The sequence below is a fragment of the Betta splendens genome, chromosome 2 (assembly GCF_900634795.4).
Source record: "Betta splendens chromosome 2, fBetSpl5.4, whole genome shotgun sequence".
In the NCBI taxonomy this organism is placed as follows: Eukaryota; Metazoa; Chordata; class Actinopteri; order Anabantiformes; family Osphronemidae; genus Betta; species Betta splendens.
Genome location: NC_040882.2, coordinates 17,523,956 through 17,544,206, shown reverse-complemented (window position 1 = coordinate 17,544,206; position 20,251 = coordinate 17,523,956). Strand labels below are relative to the sequence as shown.

Sequence of the window (20,251 nt, the reverse complement as noted above, 5' to 3'; positions counted from 1 at the left end):
TCTTCTCTGTAGTTAAATCCTGTATGTGTGCTGCTCACTGGCACGCAGACAATTTGTATTCATTGCCTGCTATCAGGGGCCACACACTTTCCCATGCTCGCTGTTCTCTCCCTCGTCGCAGGATGGGTTAGCATCCATGACAAGATAACCACTCTTGATAGCTCGTAGAATTGCAGATGGCTACTGCAGTGCGATGCATTCGAGTCAGGAAAAAACGTTCTGAAGACACTGAATCGAGTTCAAGCGTTTTACCCAACCTCTTAGGAGTTTCAGAGCTGTCTTTGGTGCTTCAAACACAGGCCAGAGCCCCTTGTTCCCTTTCGTCCTGCCATCTGTACCCTTCCTTCTTGTTTTTCCTTTTCATGCTTGCCCTCCACCACTGGATTCTTTTCCGTTTTCCTTCATCCTCTTGTTTCTTTCTTCCTCCGCCTCCCCACAGCTCCCTACCGTGCACTAGAAAAGAGGTCCGTAGGGAGATTCTGATTTATGATTTGGACCCCATTTCCCAGCATGCTGCAGTAGGAAGGCATGGCCCCACAGGAAAGCCATCAGTCCTGCAAGGCAACATAGGTTTCGACAGCTCTAGGCTGCTGCCAAGTCTCTCATTAGGTTCTGTGTAATGAGTCCACAGCTAACCTGCCGCTGCCATCAGGCCATGATGAAACCGAGGCAAACTGGGCGCAGAGGCCATGCCAGAGAGGCAGCCACATCCCAGTTAAAGACAAAGTCTGTCCTTAACCACCATCATCAAGATCTTATCAAGTCTACAGTTATGTTACGTTTTCCTCTGGCTATTGTTTTGTAAAGATCGAGGGAGTCTCACTATGAACATTTAATTTATCTTGGAGTAAGAACATATTTCGCCTGAGAGCTTAGAACACAGTATACACTGTAGAACACAAAACACAATAGATTTATCAATATTTAGCTGTCTAAATACATCAACCACCAACCTGATCCAGAAAAAAAAAAATCGCACTGCTGAGGTTTCTGAAGAAATTGAGAAAGACAAGCCTATTGCCTTCCTGTGCAACAAGCTCCATATTCAATGGGCCTATTCAATGGGCCAAAAAACAAGAAGCAAAGAGACACTGTCCTCTTTCCTCAGCATTCTGGCTCTCAATACAGAGCCCACGCTTTAAAGCCATCAAACAGCAGCAGCAGCATGAGGAACAGCTTGGACAATTCTTATTAGACAACAAGGGCAGGAAGGCAATCTCCATGCCCATTTAGCGCTAGTGCCTTAAGTTAACAGAGAGTGAAGACAGGAGGGAGAAAGAATGTCAATAAAACAGGGAAACTCTAGGGCACGAGGCTGACCTTGTTACAGTAGGACCTTCGTCATTTGCTCATTGTTACTACAAACCCATGTCGTGTCTAGTCATTCACCTGTTGTGGCTTGCTTCGCGTCTCCCTACTCACAAAGCTTGAGGCTGCTTTGACAGTGTAGGACTCTTTACTCCCTCTCCTTCAGATTCAACAGGGGGAAAAAGGCCTTTGACAGTGTGACAGCTGCTGGCAGTTCTAGACTGTTGAACACAAATGGAATATTGTTTAAAAAAAAACTAAATAAATGAGTGCGACTGAGATGTGTAAGGTCAGCGGTTTTCATACCACCATGGTCCATCACCTTCCCTGCATGTCCTTCAGCATTGTGAGTCCTTGGTGATAGCAGCTATGCGCCTCATTTGTGCAATTATGTGCAGAGGGGTTTAGGCTGAGTGTGTCTCCTCAGTTGCTTTCAGCAACAATATGAACACAAATGGAATTTAAAAACGTTTTTACAAGGCTACAAGGAGATTGTCTTGATGTTTGAAGTTCAGTTACTCATCATTCTACAGTGTTCACACCAGGGGCCAGATGTATAAAAGCCTGTGGATTTACACTAAACGTCTGCATGTGCTATACAAGGACTAAAGTGCTGTAACTATTATTGAACCTGTAGACACACACAGTATAACTTCGTACTTTTATGTCTACAGTATAGTGGAAATACACATCTGCTATTTACATTACAGTATTTATCATCAAGGACCTGTAGACCAACAATGACGCAATCAATATCCCAGAGGTCACAATTAAATATCTGAAAGTGTTGTGGAAAAAAAAGAGAAAAATATAATTGATGGGGGAAATAATTGCTGCTAAATAATTGCTGGTTCAAAGTAATACGAGTATCATAAATAATTGCACATGAGGAAGACTGTATGCACTTCACTTTATATTTAATCTACTTATTGTGTCATCCATGCTGCCTCCACTAAACTGTGTACATGCTCAGTCTCCTCCCCCACAATATGTGATTATACAGTACATAGCACCTTGTGTGTGAAAGCGTCTATGCACATTGTTTATACAGTTATATACTGTATCCTTAAAGAGGCTCAATTAGCACTTGGTTACTAATGTGCTTACCAGAATTGAACCCAGGGCTTTTTGTGATGACCCCAACCTGAACAGTGATGTAAGAGAATGTTTTCTACCACTGCATTAGCTCTGTATATACTGTACAGTAGATCACAGGCAGCATTGATGTACAGTTAATGTCAGCAGATGACTACTGTACAGTATATACACAACTCTAGGACATTTAGCACATTTCATTCCAAGTGTAGTAAAGAAAATGATCTAATTATATTTTAAGTGCACACAGGCTTCAGCTCTCTACTATAACATTTTGGTATTTAGGCAAATTCTGCTAAAACATGCAAAAATGTTAAAGTAAACAAAGCTACAGAGTCAAAGCAGACAGGGCACACGTAGAATATCAGGAGGGTTGAAAAATCCCTACTCTTAGAAGCATTTTTATATCAATACAGACAATAGATAATTAAATCTAAACTTGTTAACCATCGAGAAATGTGCAATTAATTTCTCTTGTCTGTCGCAGAACTAGACGATTGCTTCTAACATAAATCTATTTCTATCGAGTGAAGTCTCTGAGGGTGCACGGATCGGAGGCATTATGTTAATTACACACTCCTGTTGGCTCACTGCATCACATTTGGCCTGAAGTTTTGGAGGATAAAATGAACATTAAATAAAAAGGGATATCCTCCATCGGAGCATTAAATTGCCTTAAAAATCAAATCCCAATCCAAGCATCACCAAAACAAATTTTATACAGTCCAACTCTGGCACACACTCAAACTTCACAAACTGTGGGATGCTGTGCATTCAAAGGGTAACTTCTTGTGCCTACTGCAAATCCATCTCTGACTATCTATTTGGCAGAGATAGGTCATGATGACTCATGATTAAAGTGAGTGATTGAAAACTCATTCAAATTCAATATTTGTGATTCACCGAGAAAGCAAGGGAGCCATCTGCTTGCAGACAAGCGGGAAAGAGCTGCGGCGGCAGATAAGGACCCGGTTCGATGAAAATTAGAGTGAACAAACCATCCATTCAAATTTAAAGCGGGCTTGACACCTGCCGTCTCTAAACACATGTACTGTATCAGCAGGGGAAATGCTTACAGGGCTATATGAACTCTGTTACGTCGTGCAGTAATCCCGGCTGTGCGAAACACATGGGGGAGTTGTGACACCTGACAGCCTGGGTGGAAGCTGTTAAGACCGAGGGAGGTGACAGCTTCGGTGACAGAGAAATGCAACGCTTCAATGTGTGTGTGTCTGGGGGTAAAATCTCAGTTTCATTCCTCTGCCCACAATATGTGTCAAGCGACGCGTGCGTCTCTGAATGCATGTGTGCATGCATGTGCCTCGGTGGTTGTGGGCGTACACGTTATTGTGACAGCTTTGCAGAGGAATGAATTCATCCCCTGGTGCTATTAGTCATCAGTGTTTTATCCCTCTTGGACTGTGGTGTTGCTTAAAGGCTAAAAATGTGGCTCTAAATTCATTTAGCTGCGAAATTACTCAATTATAGGAAAAGCAGGTCACTGGGAACGTAGTGAGGTTTTTAGTTACTACTAAATGAAAATCAATAGGACTTTGTGCATGCTTCCAGATGGATTGATTACTCCATCTGAGTTTCCCTTTGCAATTAATTTGATACCAGAGGTTTTCTTTTTTTTTACTCACATGAGCAAAGTTAGCTGCACTAACCCCGTCTCTCTCACACCACTAGTCAATACGTCCATATAATGTAGCGTGTAAGTGCAACAAAGCACATATCTGACCTCATCCGGTATCAGTGCTGGCTCAGTAGAACATGACCTGTAACAACGCAGTAGCCTGCTTTTCACGTGCCTGTCACTGCTGCAAGGTGAGAGCGGTTAACGTTTACTTCCTGACTGTCTACTCATCTGCTGGTAACATTTTAATGGCACTGATTCATCTTCCCATGATTCGGCGATGTCAACGCTTTGATGACTCAGTAGCACTGACATGGCAAAAGTAGACACGTAGTAAAACAGTACCACAAACACCCGGACTAACAGAGATAAACAGTCATTTCTACCACGGATCTTAACGAACAGCAAACAGCAAGTTGGGCTAAAACATGTTGGTACAATTAGCAATATATATAGCAGCTATATAGCAGTTTATATAGCAGTTAGCAAAAAAACTGAATGCTCATTTCACTCACCCTGAATGAAGAGGAGGCGGTTTTGCTTCATGGTGGTTAACAACCAGGTCGTAGAATTTGCTACTGGCCTTTCCTCACAACAACAGGGTGAAACAATATTATGTCTGGGCTCACTGTCTGTCTTGTCCCCACCTTGCTCTAGCTAACAGCTAGCAGCTCTGTATGAACTGAATTTACCTCATTTAAAGTCCAAATGCCTCAAATCCTGCCCTCATTTAGACACAAATTTAATTTTATTTTTTTATTATTGTTGTTAAAGTTGGTTTAGTAAAATATATTTTTTATGTCTTCTCTCTATAACTGCACTTGACGAAGATGCTAATGCTATCAAAAAAACGCACCTCAACTGGCATGAAAACTTGCTGTTATCTGATTGGTTGATTGGCTTCCCTCGGCGTGACTTTGGCCTTATATGATTGGTTGATCTTTTCAATTCTTTGTTACGGAGGAAAGCCAGCGTCTATCTGGTCTCCCCATGCAGATAGTGGTCATTGTAGTGCAATACCATATTTCACCACACCTGCACAATATATAATTTAGGGAGGCGCTGTTTCACAAGACAATATTTTAAGAAGATTGTTTTGGTGAGCGAGTGTCTATCAAACTCTGTCCGTAGCTGTGTGTAAAAGTTAATTGAATTAAATGGATAACTATTAGTATTGTAGTTATTACTGCAGAACAATTTAAAAGTACAACTTAAAATCCTTTAAAACAAGCCTCTTTTCCGATTAATTGAAGGACACAAAAACACAGCACAGTACTGCAGGTGGACGGGCCAAAGGGTTTCCCCTCAGAACAGCAAGCATCCACGACCAACACAGTGGCCGTGTGTCACGCCAAATCTCATCTCATCCAGAGCCGAGAGAAGACGCTGCCGACTGCTGAAAGGCGACCTTCCAAACAGATATTATCAGCCTGACACCCTGACCTTACTGGAGCCGAGGGCTGCAGCTCTGCTCTCGGCCCGGCGCCGTTCCATTGCGGTGGGAAAGAGTGGTCGCAGCAAAACTGCATTAAAAACACAAGGCTCATCTTTCACGTTCTAGCGTTCGCAAGGTGCCCTGACGACCACAAATCAAGAGGTTAAACACATCATTTATTATGGTCCCTGCGCAGCAGCAGCCGCAGCAGCAACAGTAGAAAAGCCCACTGTAAAGTAAAGCCCATTTTAAAAACAAGGTGTATATTTATTAAATGTCCCTGGGGAAAAATATAATCCTGAATGAGATCAAGATTACGCCCCATTACCTAGTGTATGTAGCCCTGCTGTGTATGTGTGTTACTCTTATTATTATCATTATTTGAAGGTTATTAATAACGTATTTAGATGCTCTATAGCTTCCCTGGATGTATTTACAGCTGCAAGTTTCCATTTTCACTTCAAGCTGAATCTTGTATAGTATTTAAAATTCTATTCCAGTGCTCGCCAGCTTTTTCACTGAGTGCGGAAGCCAATTGTATATGTATTTAGTGCCCCCCTAATAGCGCTGCTTATCCTGCTGAGGTTTTGTTCTGTTAGCTGCTGCCAGTAAAGCTTAAGTAAATATAAGCGGGGAAAGATATCTGCACGGACCAGCCAGCAGGCAGAATTTGTTACCGTGGTTGTTCCAATCAAGGCTTTAGTTACCGCACGGCCCTGGGCGAGGAATCATCTGGGAGATGTCATGGTAACAAATAAGCGCCTCTCTTTCTCTCTCACTGTCCCTTTTCTAAACTCACCTGCTCATACTTTGGGATCTTCTCTATAGCGCGGTTGGAGTGTGCTCAGTCAACCAAAACACAACAAACAAGTTGAAGACGAAGCCCAGGGTTTCCAGTCTGTGTGAGTCCAACCCGCTCTTTTGATTTCAGCGTGAGAACTGTGATGAAAGCGGGGCAGCGTGACAAATCAGGAGGAAAAACTGAGACAAAAAACGACCTCTTGATATTTTCGGCCTGGGAAAAATAGTTTACATTGAACATACTAATCTGTCATGACCTTAAATACTTGACGTGACCAGTTCATGTACAAAAATGCTAAAACAGAGAAGTGACTTACTGTAGGGGAGAGTTAAAATCCTGCAGAGATCCTCAGTCTACTCTCAGTGCGTGTGCGACATCTAGTGGTCATGTTGTGGTATGAACCTCCATTATTTCGTAATTTATAGAGTAAGCTGTGTGATTCATCACAGGCCTCACATACTGTACAGTAAGGCCTCTTCCCTGCATTGGAATTTTTTGAGCTATTTTATATGAAGCCTGACACGATCTGTGCACAGCTACATTTAAAAACATAGCACCAGTAAAAATAAACTCTAATTTGCAAAAAGGAATACTAAGTGTTACCCCAACATTTACTGCACTCATTGACATGCACACAGACACACAACACTGTGGCAAACATGAGGTTTTCTCCATTTTTTGTCACCAGGGCTGGCGACACCTACCTGTGGGCTAGTTGCTCTATTGTCAGAAGCCCTGATAGAAATAACAGTTTGCTATCATTCTGTCAGCATGGGGCAGAAAAACATGAGCTTTCTCTGAAAACAAGCACACAGCAGGTGGTGCCGTCTCTCAGTGGATAAGCAATTAGCTTTCCAGGGACTCAAACTACAGTTGTCCTACATAGGAAACAAGCAACACCTGTGTGCGCAGCCGAGTGGAGCAGAGGCTCAGTGCCGCATAATTGAAAATAGGAACATCCAACAGGGGAGTGTCAAGTTGCCCTTTTCTGTATATGTTAGAGATAGTTGACAGGAAAATGAATAGAATGGGTAATAAGCATGAAAGAGGTAATGAAATCATTTATCTAGCTCAAAAAGCAGAATGGAAAATTCTAATCATTATGTAAGTCAAGCCTTAATTAAAATTGTAAGGAACTTATGGAAAATAAGAAAAATACAACAGAGCTACAAATGAGGTAAACTGAAAAGAGAGGACATGCAGTGGAAACAGGAAACTAAACGTTTCTTTTCAAATATCAGAAGTAAGAGTAAAACATAAATATAATATAAGTGTGTGGCTCAGCGTGAGGTCAGGAGCAGGAAGCAGAAAAGGGCGACTGCACAGATTCAAGATGAGATAGACAGAAACGTATTAGTCAGAAAAATGGATAGAACCACTTACTGAGGCTACAGTCTATCCTGATACAATCTGGCGGGAGAGAGAGCGAAATGGTGAGATCAAAAAAAAAAAAAAAAAGAAAAAGGAGAAGAGAGAAAAAGAATATAGAGAAAAATAAAGACATTTTACATCCTTCAAGGTACATTCTGCAGACAACCAAGCACTGCTCTGGGGCCACCATCCGGGGACAGGCTCTGAGTCAGGATCACCCTTTTTCTCCATTGGTCCCATCATCCAACCCTCCTTCCATATGATCACCCCAAAGCACAGCAGAAGGCAAGGCTTAGACTTCGTACTGACCACGGATCCCAATGAAGGAAGACAATATAAAGTGATTACAGCAACATCCAAAGTGCAAATACATGTACTGTGGTGCACTTTATGGTAAATACCCTCTTTTTCTGTAATCCTGGCCTTCAGATGTCATATATTATTAGAGATAGATTTATAACTTATTATTGCTTAATAGCTCAGTATACCTTTGTCTACATTTACCAGAAGGTCTCTGTAATGAGATGTGATCTTGGCTTCTTCTTCTACGTGTACTGTTAACTCATTATGCTCATAGCACCCCCCCCCTCCCCCTTCTGACCATGTGCTTGCCTTCTGCGGCACTTTAGGCGTGACAAAAAACCCAACAGCGTAAACGACAGGAAAGGGTGACCTGCACATCCCAGCCACCTCATGCCTAGTGCACACAGACCACAATAGGTAGCACCCTGCTGGTTTATTCTATGTGGCGTGAAAAAAAAGCAAATCATGTATGGGGGGCTGAACCTGACCTTTGACCTCTCTCAGGATGGAGATCGAGTTAGGCTTCTGTCAGAGACGCATCATTACTGGTGCTCCCCACAGGATCACAGTTTTAGAAGCCAACCTTGTTTCTAATCTGCCTCATGGAGTGGCTGCGTTCTCCGCGTGCATGTGGCCGTGTGGCTGGGTTGTGGTCTCGAGCTGTCAACCGCGACAGAATAGTGGACACAAACAGCCAGGGACCGGCGTCGCTCTGTGGAGACGTGTGGGCGATACACCGTAAAAGTGGAATTCCAGCATATAAAAGCCGCATTTGTGCAGTGGTCAAAGCACAATGTGGGTTTTACAGCTCATGATCGATAAAGAAGCAAGTGGAGCCAGCTGTCATATCACTCAGCCGGAGCTCCAGCACTTAACAGGTTCCACCGGTAATTAATATCATCAGGGCTGCATCTGCCCAATTACGGCCGTTTTACTAAAATATTAGCAGGATTTCAACTATCTTAATGTGGATTAAAGTCTTAACAGATATCAAGTATCCTCTGAAGATTATGGGATGCTTTTTGCGGTAGTGGTTAATTAATTTCCTTTCAAAAGAGCCATGAAATTCCTCAGCAGAGCTCTGCTGTCGCTTAACAGGGCGTCGGCCATTTGGGGCCATGTATAAACATGGCACTAATGCCCAGGTTCATCTAAGGACTTGGACGGATTAAGTATAAGCCAATGGAGTGCGTGTGTGTGTGTGTGTGTGTGTGTGTGTGTGTGTGTGTGTGTGTGTGTGTGTGTGTGTGTGTGTGTGGTGTGTGTGTGTGTGTGTGTGTGTGTGTGTGTGTGTGTGTGTGTGTGTGTGTGTGTGTGTGTGTGTGTGTGTGTGTGTGTGTGATTATGACATTCAGCTGTGTGGCACTGACTGCGAGCCGGTCTCTCTGACTGTTTGATCCGAGGGCCGCAGACATAACAAGCCATTGAAGGGATGAAAAGTTCCATCTTCTGAGTCTTGGCCAGGTGGGGGTTAGAGAGAGAGAGAGAGAGAGAGAGAGAGAGAGAGAGAGAGAGAGAGAGAGAGAGAGAGGAGGAAATAGAAAAAGAGCAAAAGAAAGAGCAACAGCCCCTGTTCCTGTGTCTGTGGTGGTCTCAGCCCCATGTTCCGGCGTGCACCCCTGTCATGCTCCTCCCATTCCACTGCTCAGAGTTTGCTCTTTTAAAAGATCATGACGCAAATGAAAGTGTCCGAAGCGGGAAGGTCGCACTATCATCCCCAGAGTGCTAATATTCATTGCAATGAAATTTTAATAAGCCAAAGGGTCTGCATTCCTGCAGCTAGTTATTAGAGGGAATGCATTCGCTCCATCTAGTAAAGCATCCATCTTAGACGCCGTACTCTAGGATTTCTCTGACCTTCTCCACAGTAATCCTGCCTTTCAGACCTTTTTACATCCCACTCCTCTTTGGTGTCATCTGTAATTGCTTATTATGAAGATTCCTCTCTCCTCCTAGCGAGGCCCACGAGCCCCTGAGATGAAAAAAAAAGAAAGGGGCAGACTCATGGGGGGAGCACAACAGGAGCAGGACCACCTCAAAGCTACTAGATAAAGCTGTAGCTTACAGGTCGGGGTCGGGCTGGGGATGCTGTTAGAGATGGAGCTTTTGGATGGAGAGAGGTGGAGCTATGGGGCTTCACAGGGACCAATACTAAAGAAATGAGTAAAGAACATAAACGGCTGCAGGAGGACTCTGCTCGAGTCTGCTCTACGGATGCCTTCATGGCTTTAGTCTTAGTTTCCTGCAGCGAGCACTTCATCAGTGTGTGGCGGAGAAGTTCCTGTGTTTGTACCTCAGGTTTCATCACTGTCGGCAGCCCTCGCTTAAATCAACAGCAGCGTTAGCGCGTTAGCCTTTAAGGGAATCAGTTGTGGCTGAGGGACAAAGTCAGAATCTTTTCCACCAGACTCTCTGACAAAGAGGATGATGAACGATGAATGAAACTCGACATGTCAAAATGCAGCGCTAACATACGGGTGACGGGACGGGGGGGTGGGGGGTGAGGGTCTATCAGGGGGACCTGGTCGCCTACCCAGGTTGACCGTGAGCTTGACGCGGCCTCCGTCCAGCTCCAGCCGCAGCGTGTCGGCCGACTCCTTGGAGGTGGTGGCCATGAGCAGGCCGTAGGCCCGCTGGGACATGAAGCGCAGCGCCACGTCCTCCGCCTCCGTGTGCATGGTGATGGGCATGATGATCTTCAGGTACATGCTGCCGTCGTAGCTCAGCACCGTCGCCTCTGGACAGAGCGAACAGGGGGAGAGTGTAAGTCGCGCCCTCCTTTCGTCCAACCTGAGCTGGGTTTGCAGTACAGTAGGGTGGGGGTTTCTTCCACCTCATCGCGAGAGCACAACGTGCACAAAAACCTCTTTGATGAAGACCCCGCTTTCCCAAAACGGGCTTCAAGCGCAGCATCATCCTATTTATCAACCTAAACAATCAATGCTTTACCAGGCACATTCACCGCTCCCTCACCTCTGCACAAACCTAGCAGTGCAGTTAATTTCATGTGGCTTTGGAGGAACCATGTAATATCCTCTGGGTTTTCTCGGGCCAATCAATACCATCGATCGTTCGTACACACTGTTAATCTATGCACTCGGTCTAGTGACACACAGAAAAATGGGCCTCCCGCCGGGGCCACACATTTCTGTGTATCCACTGACAAAAACAGATATATGTGGTGGTTTATTACAGACGCGTCCTCTGTGACTCGAGCTCCACTAGATGGCAGAAGAGCATCACAGAGCCCTTAGCTGTCACCGACGCAGCCGGAGAATACAGTGTGGAAATATCACGCTTCAAAATAAAGACATTTCACCGTCTACCTCCACTGTCCTGATTTCAATCCAATCCTCTTCTTCCCTCATTACCCTCCTTGTCCCTCAAAACCCTGGACTGTCATGGCTCACTCACCCCCACGGCCGCGAGAAGCGAGGCACCGCCGGCTAATTGGGATGAATCAGACGTACGCGGTGCTGTTCGACCGGCTCACCTCGCATCACTGTGGCGCCTCTCGCCACCTAGGCCTGCGTGACTGGCACAGCTGGCAGCGGGAGGCCTGGCTGCTCTGCCACTCTGCTGCCAGCAACACTGCAGCCACACTATACTATGTTTGGGTCGCACAAACTTCCCTGTTGATTGGCCGAGGCACCGCGATGTCTGATGTTGCTCAATCTAACCTTTTTTTCTCATCTTGCTGTGGTGTTGGAGGGTACAACACTCGGTGGACAGATCCGCCACATGTCATTACCTATCTCACAGTTGCCTCCCAGGTATCCAGTGCCGGTGCAGTCACAAATGTAGCGGTTCCAGCCCTCTTTGCACAGGCCTCCGTTGCCACAGGGGGCACTGCTGCAGCGCTTCTGCAGCTCGCGGGTGCAGAAGCTGCTGACGCCCATGGCGCTCTGGATCTCGGCTAGGCGGCGGACGTCGCGACTCTTGCCGTCGATGAAGAGGTCGCGCACGCAGCCCACAAAGCCGTAGTTCAGCAGCGCCGTCCAGACCTCCGGCGGCAGGATGAGGTCTGACTTGGACTCGGGCAAACCGCCCAGGTACATGTCGCTGTCCAGGTCCAGGATCTCGCTGCCCTCGGGGGAGCTGAAGGGCATGTTGCGGCTGTTGACGGAGATAGATCCTGAAGGAGAAGCACAGTCTTAGAATCAGAATGGACAAAAGAATGGACCTGCATTACACTAATATGAGCATTGTCTACCTGTGTCTTCCTCTTTCAAGTGTGTGTCTTATATTTATTGTAGGAGACTAAAAGTGAAAGATGGCGACTTTAAAAGACAGTGAGTGGGTCGGGTGGGGGCACAGGTAAGACAATAGATGGGTGGGGGCAGGGGAGAGCACTAAGTGTGTAATTTAGGGACACAGAGCGCAGAGGAAAAAGGGACAGACAAAAGACAGGCGGAATAAATGATGGCACAGTGTGTGTGTGTGTGTGTGTGTGTGTGTGTGTGTGTGTGTGTGTGTGTGTGTGTGTGTGTGTGTGTGTGTGTGTGTGTGTGTGTGTGTGTGTGCGGGCGCCCGCGTCTAATGTGCCTGTGATAGGCTAAATGGAGGAGAAGGGAAGCAGAATGCAGCAGGGAGTGGGTGAAACAAAAAGCCCTCTCTCCTTCTGTGATTAACGACTCCGTCTTAATTTTCTATTAAAAGCCAATTACAGCAAGAGCAGCGCTGAGATCACACGAGCGCATACATGCACACACACACACCCTTCCTCATTATAAGACACCATTAAGAGGAGTTATGATGTCCAAGGAGCGAGCCCACCTACAGCTCATTCATCAGACACCGCACACTCAAGAATGCAGATGCTCCTGTTGTGATCACATGCAGCCAGAAGCATTAGAGCACAATAAGTAGGTATCACAATCAAGTAACTGTGTACTGTTGGATGTTTCCTATTTGAGAATATAGTGTTTCTCACCTTTCCTTCCTTCTCTCTGGAAGTCCACGTGGCACCAGTCCCCGTCATTCACCTTCTTGTTGCTGGCCTTCAGCTTCGTCTTCCCAGAGCCCATGTCGATCAGCAGGTACAGGTACCCGTCGAGCATCTCCATGGCGAAGTAGTCGCTCTTGAGCTCCCTGCCGGGTTTCTGCTCTTTGGGTCCCAGAGGGCGGCCGTGGCTGAACAGCAGGAGCCCGCTGGGCTCCGTGGTGCGGAAGTCGAAGGAGATGGACCCCGTCTTCTTGGTGTTCCACTTGGGCAGCGATATGTAGGACTCGGGGGTCTCGAAGGTGACCGGGTCCAGCGCCGCCACGTCCTCGCAGCGGAACACCAGGTCGCCGTTCAGCGTGATCTTGGGGTCCCGCTCGATGGCGAGCCGCGACAGCTCCAGCTTGAAGTCGTTGTTCTTGTACACCACCTGAGGCGAGAGCGCGAGCGCGAGCGCGTGGTTACAAGGCTGTGGCTGTGCATGCGCCATGAGCTGGATTCCAGTGAGGCATTAAACGAGAACCTTTGTGAAGCCGGAAAACTAAACACAGCTGCAGACTAGAATGCGCTTCCCACAACACCGCGAGCCTGGAGATGAATCCTAATTGCCTAAATTAATTTCAAGTGTCAGTTATAGTGGCTGCTGGAAAGCCCTGTCAGCTTGGGGAAACGAGGGATCCCAACATGAACGAAATGCACCGCTTTCTCTTGAACTGCGCTGTGAAAACAAAATCAATAGTATGTAGTACAGAGGCCGCTTTTACCAGAACCCTAAGAAGAAATTCGGGTCAGACGAGTGCTCGGCTTTCTGGCGTTTCATGATCTGGTGAGGAAATCCTGCACATTCTGAAGCCTTTGAACAGACGGAGCAGCCACTTGGGGCCAATGTGTTGCTCAGGGCGCACTTCCATTGATTTTACTGCTGCGGCTTCATACACTCCCACCTCTTGATCAAATCCATACAGTGTACAAACTGTACTTGCGCAAAACACCACTCTCAGAAATTCCCGACTGCAGCATATGTAGACGAAATGGAGCAGGAATCAAACGGTTGCTGAAGATATAAGAGCGGCGACGGCGAACGCTGCCTTCAGCCTTAATGCAAATGTCTCAGACAGCCTTTGATGAAACACGGCTCTATTGTTTCAGCTCAAAGTGTGCGTGCGCGCCTTACCGTGAGCCTTCATAATGGATTAAGTGCTAAAGGCAAAGTAAATTATCCTTGTCTGTCATAGTTTCACTGTTCCTTTCATTCGCGGCAAACTCTGTAGACAGAGGAGCCATCTTCAAGGTGACGGCGCTCAGCGGCGGAGGCCTCTGTGTCTGTGTTTGCGTGTGATCACAGCGCTGCTCGCGCACCGACGCGTCCTTCCTGACAGCTAACGCGGGCGAAAGCACCTCGGCTGCATGTTCGCGGCTGTCGCGTGCTTCTGAGGAGGTGGTTTAATGCTGCTGAAAAAGCCTCGGGTTCGATCTCAGCCGCCGATGCGTTCAGGTGCTCCGAGGAGGAACGGAAAACCTACGCTCGCTGCCTCCGCCTCGCGCCGAGGAGACGAATGCGCTCCCCTTTAAGAAGACGCGCCTCGCGCGCGGCCTTCGTGCTTTCGCCCCTGCACTGGAACCTGGAAAACCGATATACCGGCGCGACGCGCTCCATTCATTTCCCGCATCGACTTTCTATCTGCCAGATGCCGCGGCGACTTCCATCCCGCTCAGATGACTGCACAGCTGTGCGGCTCTGCCCACTAGTCAAGCTGACGCGCACGTCCGACCAGAGCGATATTCTAATCACTTCATTCATCACTCCAAGTGGTGCTCTGAGGCAGATGTGATGAGGTGTAAGCCAACGCCACACGGATTCATTTTTTCCTTCGCAGATCATCCACTATTTGCCGGGAGCCAGAACAAAAATAATAACCCAAGGTTACGCATCATATGACCTCTTAAAAAAAAAAACCCATGGCTATTTTGATTACATCGGCAAACAAGTAAACACCTGAACCCATTTTATGTGTTAAACCATCATTTGCTTTTGTTCGCAATGGCCCATTTCACATTCTGCACCGGCGCAGGCTGGTCCACTGCTCTGGTCTCCGACTGCTAATCATTTCTCATCACCCTTCACGGAATCTCTTTCAAGCGCCCTCCAATCTCACCTATTTTTCTTCCCTGCGTATGCACACTCTCTCCTCCCGCATCGCTCTCCCTGTCAAACACCACACCTACGCACAGGCACAGAAAGAACACAGATACGCCGGGTTATTCTTGAACCTAAGCCTCTTTTGGTTATCTCCTGCATTGGCCACGCTGCCACATGTACTGTACACCTCATAATGTCGTCATTAGCAGAGATTTGTCCTGGTAATTAACCATGATAACACTAAAACTGGCAGCTAATATGGTGTGAGCTCGCCTGGCTTAAGGTGTTGGAAAAAGAGAAGAGTAGGTGAAAGAGAGAAAAGGCAGTGGGAGGACGGAGAGGATTTATATTTTTTTTTTATTTATGTGAGGGTTTTTATTTTTGGCGAGGGAAAAATGGAGGCCGGTGGGATGCGTGCACTGTGTGTGACACAAGGATGAGACAGCATGTGGGGAAAGGATGAGGACGGCTGAAAGCGCACAGTGGATGACCAGCTCATATCTGAAATGCCGCTCAGAAGAGGTCAAACGATTCCCCTCACGCTCACATAAATACAGCGGAGGACACGGTCGGCACGGATGGAAACCGCAGGAGCAGGTTTTCTTTCCAAATGAAGTCACTATTACTGTGGCAACAGAAAGTGAGCTTCCAAGCTCTTAGGGGAGCTGCCACTCAGATATCCTAAATCAGTGGGTAATCGGGGCATGTGAATACAAGGAAACATGCAGGAGCTATATCATCAGATTTCGTCTGTTCCCAGGACATATTTATGAGGCGTGGCCCAAAGTAATAAATGTCTAGTGAATAACTGGGGGCCTTGCTTCCGAATGCCTCCGCTGTCAGGAGAATATTCATCATTTCCAAGATTTTTGTTTGAATGCCTAGAGATGAACAGCAACATCAACCTATACTGTAAAATGTGCACTACTGTATTCTGTATTGGCTGGTCACCAAGCCTACTGTATAGAAAGCATATTTTAGTATTTTCACAGCCAGTTAAGTCTCCAAGTGTGTCTCAAGCAGTACAACATAAATAAGGAGCGCTGGGTTTCCAAGGGAACAAATTGAGCAAACGGCAGAATGCAAAATGCAAGAGACGCGGGAGAGTGTTAAGCAATGAGTGAGACGGGAGGAGGTGGTGATGAATGACAAGGACAAGAAAGGAGCTGCGGCTTGCGTGAGGCACTACAGTGTGTGAGACACGCGGGTTTGAAATGTGCATCAAACAGTTTGTGCCTTTGTGAGCAAAGGACCCAGACAACCTGCCCCCAGTCAGGGCCGGCTTATAAATGCATGCGGTGGCTCAGTGTCTGCATCACAGCTCGCCTCCTGTTCTTGAGGCTGTCTGGCTTTTTACAGACACACAGACATATATATATATATATATATATGTATCAGGTGGACAGCTTTTATGGAACGAGCCCAAGGCTTCTTAGCGCTGTCCATTAAGACACAGACAAGTATTAAAGGGTTAAAAACTACAAGTTTATAATTCCTGCTGTCGGTGTAACAAGGCTTTATTTGTTCTGGCTACACTTCAGGGATGTTTGTTTGTGTGTTCGTGGACTTTGGCTTGTTCCTTGGTGGAATTCTAACGGTGTGACTAACCAAGGGTCACAGAGTTCCTCAGGGGTGACTTTATCGATTCGCCTGGTCATTGAGAAACTCTGCAGATCCAGACCCCTGCAGGTCTGCAGAACAAAAGCGACGGGTGTTGTACTTGATTTACTGGATGTTCGATGGGCCCATGAGAGACACTGCAGTGCAACACGCTCGCCAGTACATCAAGGTGGTCATATTGACTACTTTAACAAATAAGTTAAACTGTATCCCTTTTAACGACAAGAACCCGCACCGTCTGCAGTTTGACCCTCCGACGGTGGGTGAGTCCAAAAGATTGTATCGCGAAACAAAGGAGAAGTTGAAGGCGAACAGATAGAGCCGTGATATGAAGTTGCCAGGGATGGAATCGAGGGAACGTGAAAGAGGGCGAGGGCAGCGAGGAGGGCGCGAGCATTCATCCCGTGCAAGGAATCAGTCGAAGAAATCAATTTTTAATTTGGCCGTCACGATGGCAAAGCTGGCACACCGGCCGCGCCGCCGTGGACTTAATTACACAAAACTGCCCTGGAGAAAGGGAAGATGAGAAGCAGAGGGGGGTGGAGGGAAGCGGGGAAGATAAGCAGGTGGGCAGGAAGAGATGGGAGAGAGGCTGGGAGGAAGGGGGGCGAGGGGGAGGTACAGGCAACGCCAAGGTCAGAGCGTCGGAGGTCGCGGCGGAGAGACAGATGGCGAAGAGACGAGAAAGGGAGCGGGTGCAAACAAGACTCCGGGGCCCGAGGAGCGGCGAGACCTGGTTCCACGGCCCAGTTCTCAGACTGGGAGCCTGGAAAACGCACGGCGGCGCAAACGACACAAACGAGGCCTCTTTGCGCCGCCCCTCCGCTCGTCTCAATTCCGGCCGCCAGCGAAGCGCGTCAAAGGCATTTGCGCGAAAGCCTCGCCCCGGACCAGAACGCCGACGATAAGCCGGTCACGCGGCCGCTCGCGTTGCCCTCTGCTCTCGGCCACCGCCGCTCCGCCCGGTGCTCTCGGCGGCTCCCGCTGCAGCTTTTCCCAGGGCCTGTCCGCATGGTCGCCCCCGTTACGGCCCCGTTCCACGGAGCTCGACCGCCGCTGAAAGCTCTCCAGCCGGGAGCCCGAGGACCGTCCGCTCGGCCGGGCCGCACGCACCTGCTGCCGCTGCAAAGCGCTCTGGAGTCAACAGCGCCGCGCAGGAGCGTCTACTTCCTGCTATAGCGATAAAGACCAATGTTGTCCGGGCCCGAATCCATCCATGTGACTTAAACGAGAATCTGAGTCTCAGACATGTCTTGTGAAGCTGACCCAAATGAAACATTAAAGCCTCAGTGGAAGGTCAAACGTACGAGTGGTGCAGCCCTGCTCTCACCGGCTCCCTTTACCTTCATCTCACCTTTATTCACACCCTCTTCCTCCCTCACATTTATTTGCTTTCCTGTCAGACAATCTGCTCCATCTCTCTATTTCCGGCTCTTTGACAACATTCGCCTCCTCTCTTTCACCTCCATTCGTTGCTGTTGGCGCTCGTCTTTGTTGGTTTTCCAAGCGTTCACCGCCCCCCACCCCCTCCGGCCTGTGCTCCGGTTGCGCGTTGACTGTAAATCCAGCCTTGTGCCTTGATGAGGGAGCGGATAGTTAAACGCCTTGAGAAGTTTAAGACCCACTGGGGATCCTTCCGATAGCAACCCAAATAATGAAAATGTAATTCTACAGGCATAATTAAGTTAGAGATAGGGCGATTACTGCGCGATCCATTAGAAGTGATGGCAAAAGTAATTACTTATTCAATCAGCGTAGTTTTATGAGGAAATGCGATGGCGCCATGTTGCGTTCGCTCTATACAAGTCATTACATTTACAAGGGTATAATACTTTAAGCTGTGATTGGTCCTCTTGACAGCTTGTTAAGCTGTGAATTAAAGCCCTGGTGCAAATAAAAGTCAGTTTTTATCAAAGTTGAAGGAATAAAGTTTTATAAAGCGACTGTCCTCTACACGTTCATCCATGACTCTGTCGGCGAAGATGAATCTCCCTGTGTGCGAATTCTGGCACGCGCGCGACGTGTTCGCTGACGTGTCGGTGGAAGCGTGGAGGAAATAAACAGCCGGCAGTGAGTACGTCTGACACCTCGCGCTGTCACACGTGGGAGTGTTGATGATCGGGCGATAATACGCGGGGAATCGACAGAGGCGCGTGCACGGGCGCGCGCGCGAGGGGTGACTTGAACGCGTTTGCTTCGTGGGGCGCCACAGCTTTTTCATATAAAACCATCAAAGTTCCCGAGCTGGAGGCAGGTGGACACGCCGCGTTACTGCACGTTTGATCTGCTCGCGACAGGTTCTAGTGCGGTTTCACGCGGGGACACTCACGTCTTTCAGGCAGCCCATGAAGTTGTTGCTGACCGGAGACCCCGGGAGGTCCGCGGTGTTGGGGCTCCCGCCGATGTAGAAGAAGTCGTCGGAACCCAGCATGGTGTAGTCCTCCTGGGTGTAGCCCGTGGTGGTGAGGATCCCGTCCACCGAGATGGTCACCTGGCATAGGCGTGGCCCAGAGGAGGCGGGTGGGAGGAGGAAATAATAGAGCGAGAGAATAGGAGAATAGAAAATGAGGAAAGGGGAGAAATTAGAAGAATGAGGAGGAAAAACAAGGAAGAAATTGGATTAAACACCAGCGGGAGGCGGGACCGTCCCCTACGTGGTGTAGCTCAGTTGGCTGCTTTTGGTGCCAGTCAAACGGGGGGGGGGGGGGGGTCGCTGTAAAGTGCAGTTGCTAAGCTAAACCAGGATTGAGCGTTTAATTGAGTAACCCGTGGTTCTGGAACATTTTTTATTGACGCCCTGTTTAATTGCTCCCAGCTTTACGCTTCCGGCGCGGCCCGTTTGATCGCTGCCGCCAAAAAGGCTCGGGCGGCGTCAAACCCCGCAGCCGCGAGCTAAAGGTGCGCGAGGCGGCGCGCACGTCTCTGCTCAGCCCACGTTTTATGTTCGCGGGTGTGACGTTGAGTCTCAGCATCAAACGAGCCGTCGCCCAAATTACAGCGGCGCGCGCGGAGCCTCGCTGACGTAACGCCGGACCTTATAAGGCGAGGCGACTGTTTTAAACGTAACACCAGGCCTCCGCTGGAGCTTCTCAGATTCGAGGATGTGTGAAGAGTGAACGAAACGAGACAGACGGTGCCGTGAATTTTAAATGCCCCGTGTTTGCTCCGCGCGGCTTTCCAGGAGCGATCGCGCATAAATATATTGTCTCTCTACATTATTCTCATTACAATGCAGCGCTACAAATTGCAGCACTTCTTGGAAAAGTTCATAAATATAATTTGCCTAATTATATCACATCATTGTATTTGCTCTGCGCGCCGGAGCTCCGCCGCTACACAAACAAACGGCCAAACAATGCTTTTTGATTTGGAAGGAAATTCTGCAGTTAGTGACCAATTTATCGTCTAATTACACTAATAGATCTGGCCCGGGCCAAAGAGAAGCACTTGCGTCTCTGATTCAGCATCTGCTGCTCTGCATAAATGTACGCGGCGCCGCAGGAAGCCTCCACCATCTGGTTCAGTTGCACACTTAAGTGAGGCTTGCACCAATTACCTTCAATCCGAGTCCAACTCTACATAGTTATTTACAATGAAAT

General features: G+C 47.8%; 1 protein-coding gene across 1 annotated transcript in view; it reads right to left on the bottom strand.

Annotated features, from left to right (window-relative positions):
* Positions 1-20,251, bottom strand: part of nrxn2b (neurexin 2b) — a 437,402-nt gene that overhangs the window by 233,904 nt on the left and 183,247 nt on the right. The window contains 5 exon segments of the mRNA XM_029166692.3: positions 7,660-7,686; positions 10,484-10,687; positions 11,702-12,085; positions 12,884-13,322; positions 18,982-19,143. Coding sequence (XP_029022525.1) covers positions 7,660-7,686; positions 10,484-10,687; positions 11,702-12,085; positions 12,884-13,322; positions 18,982-19,143 — 1,216 coding nt within the window.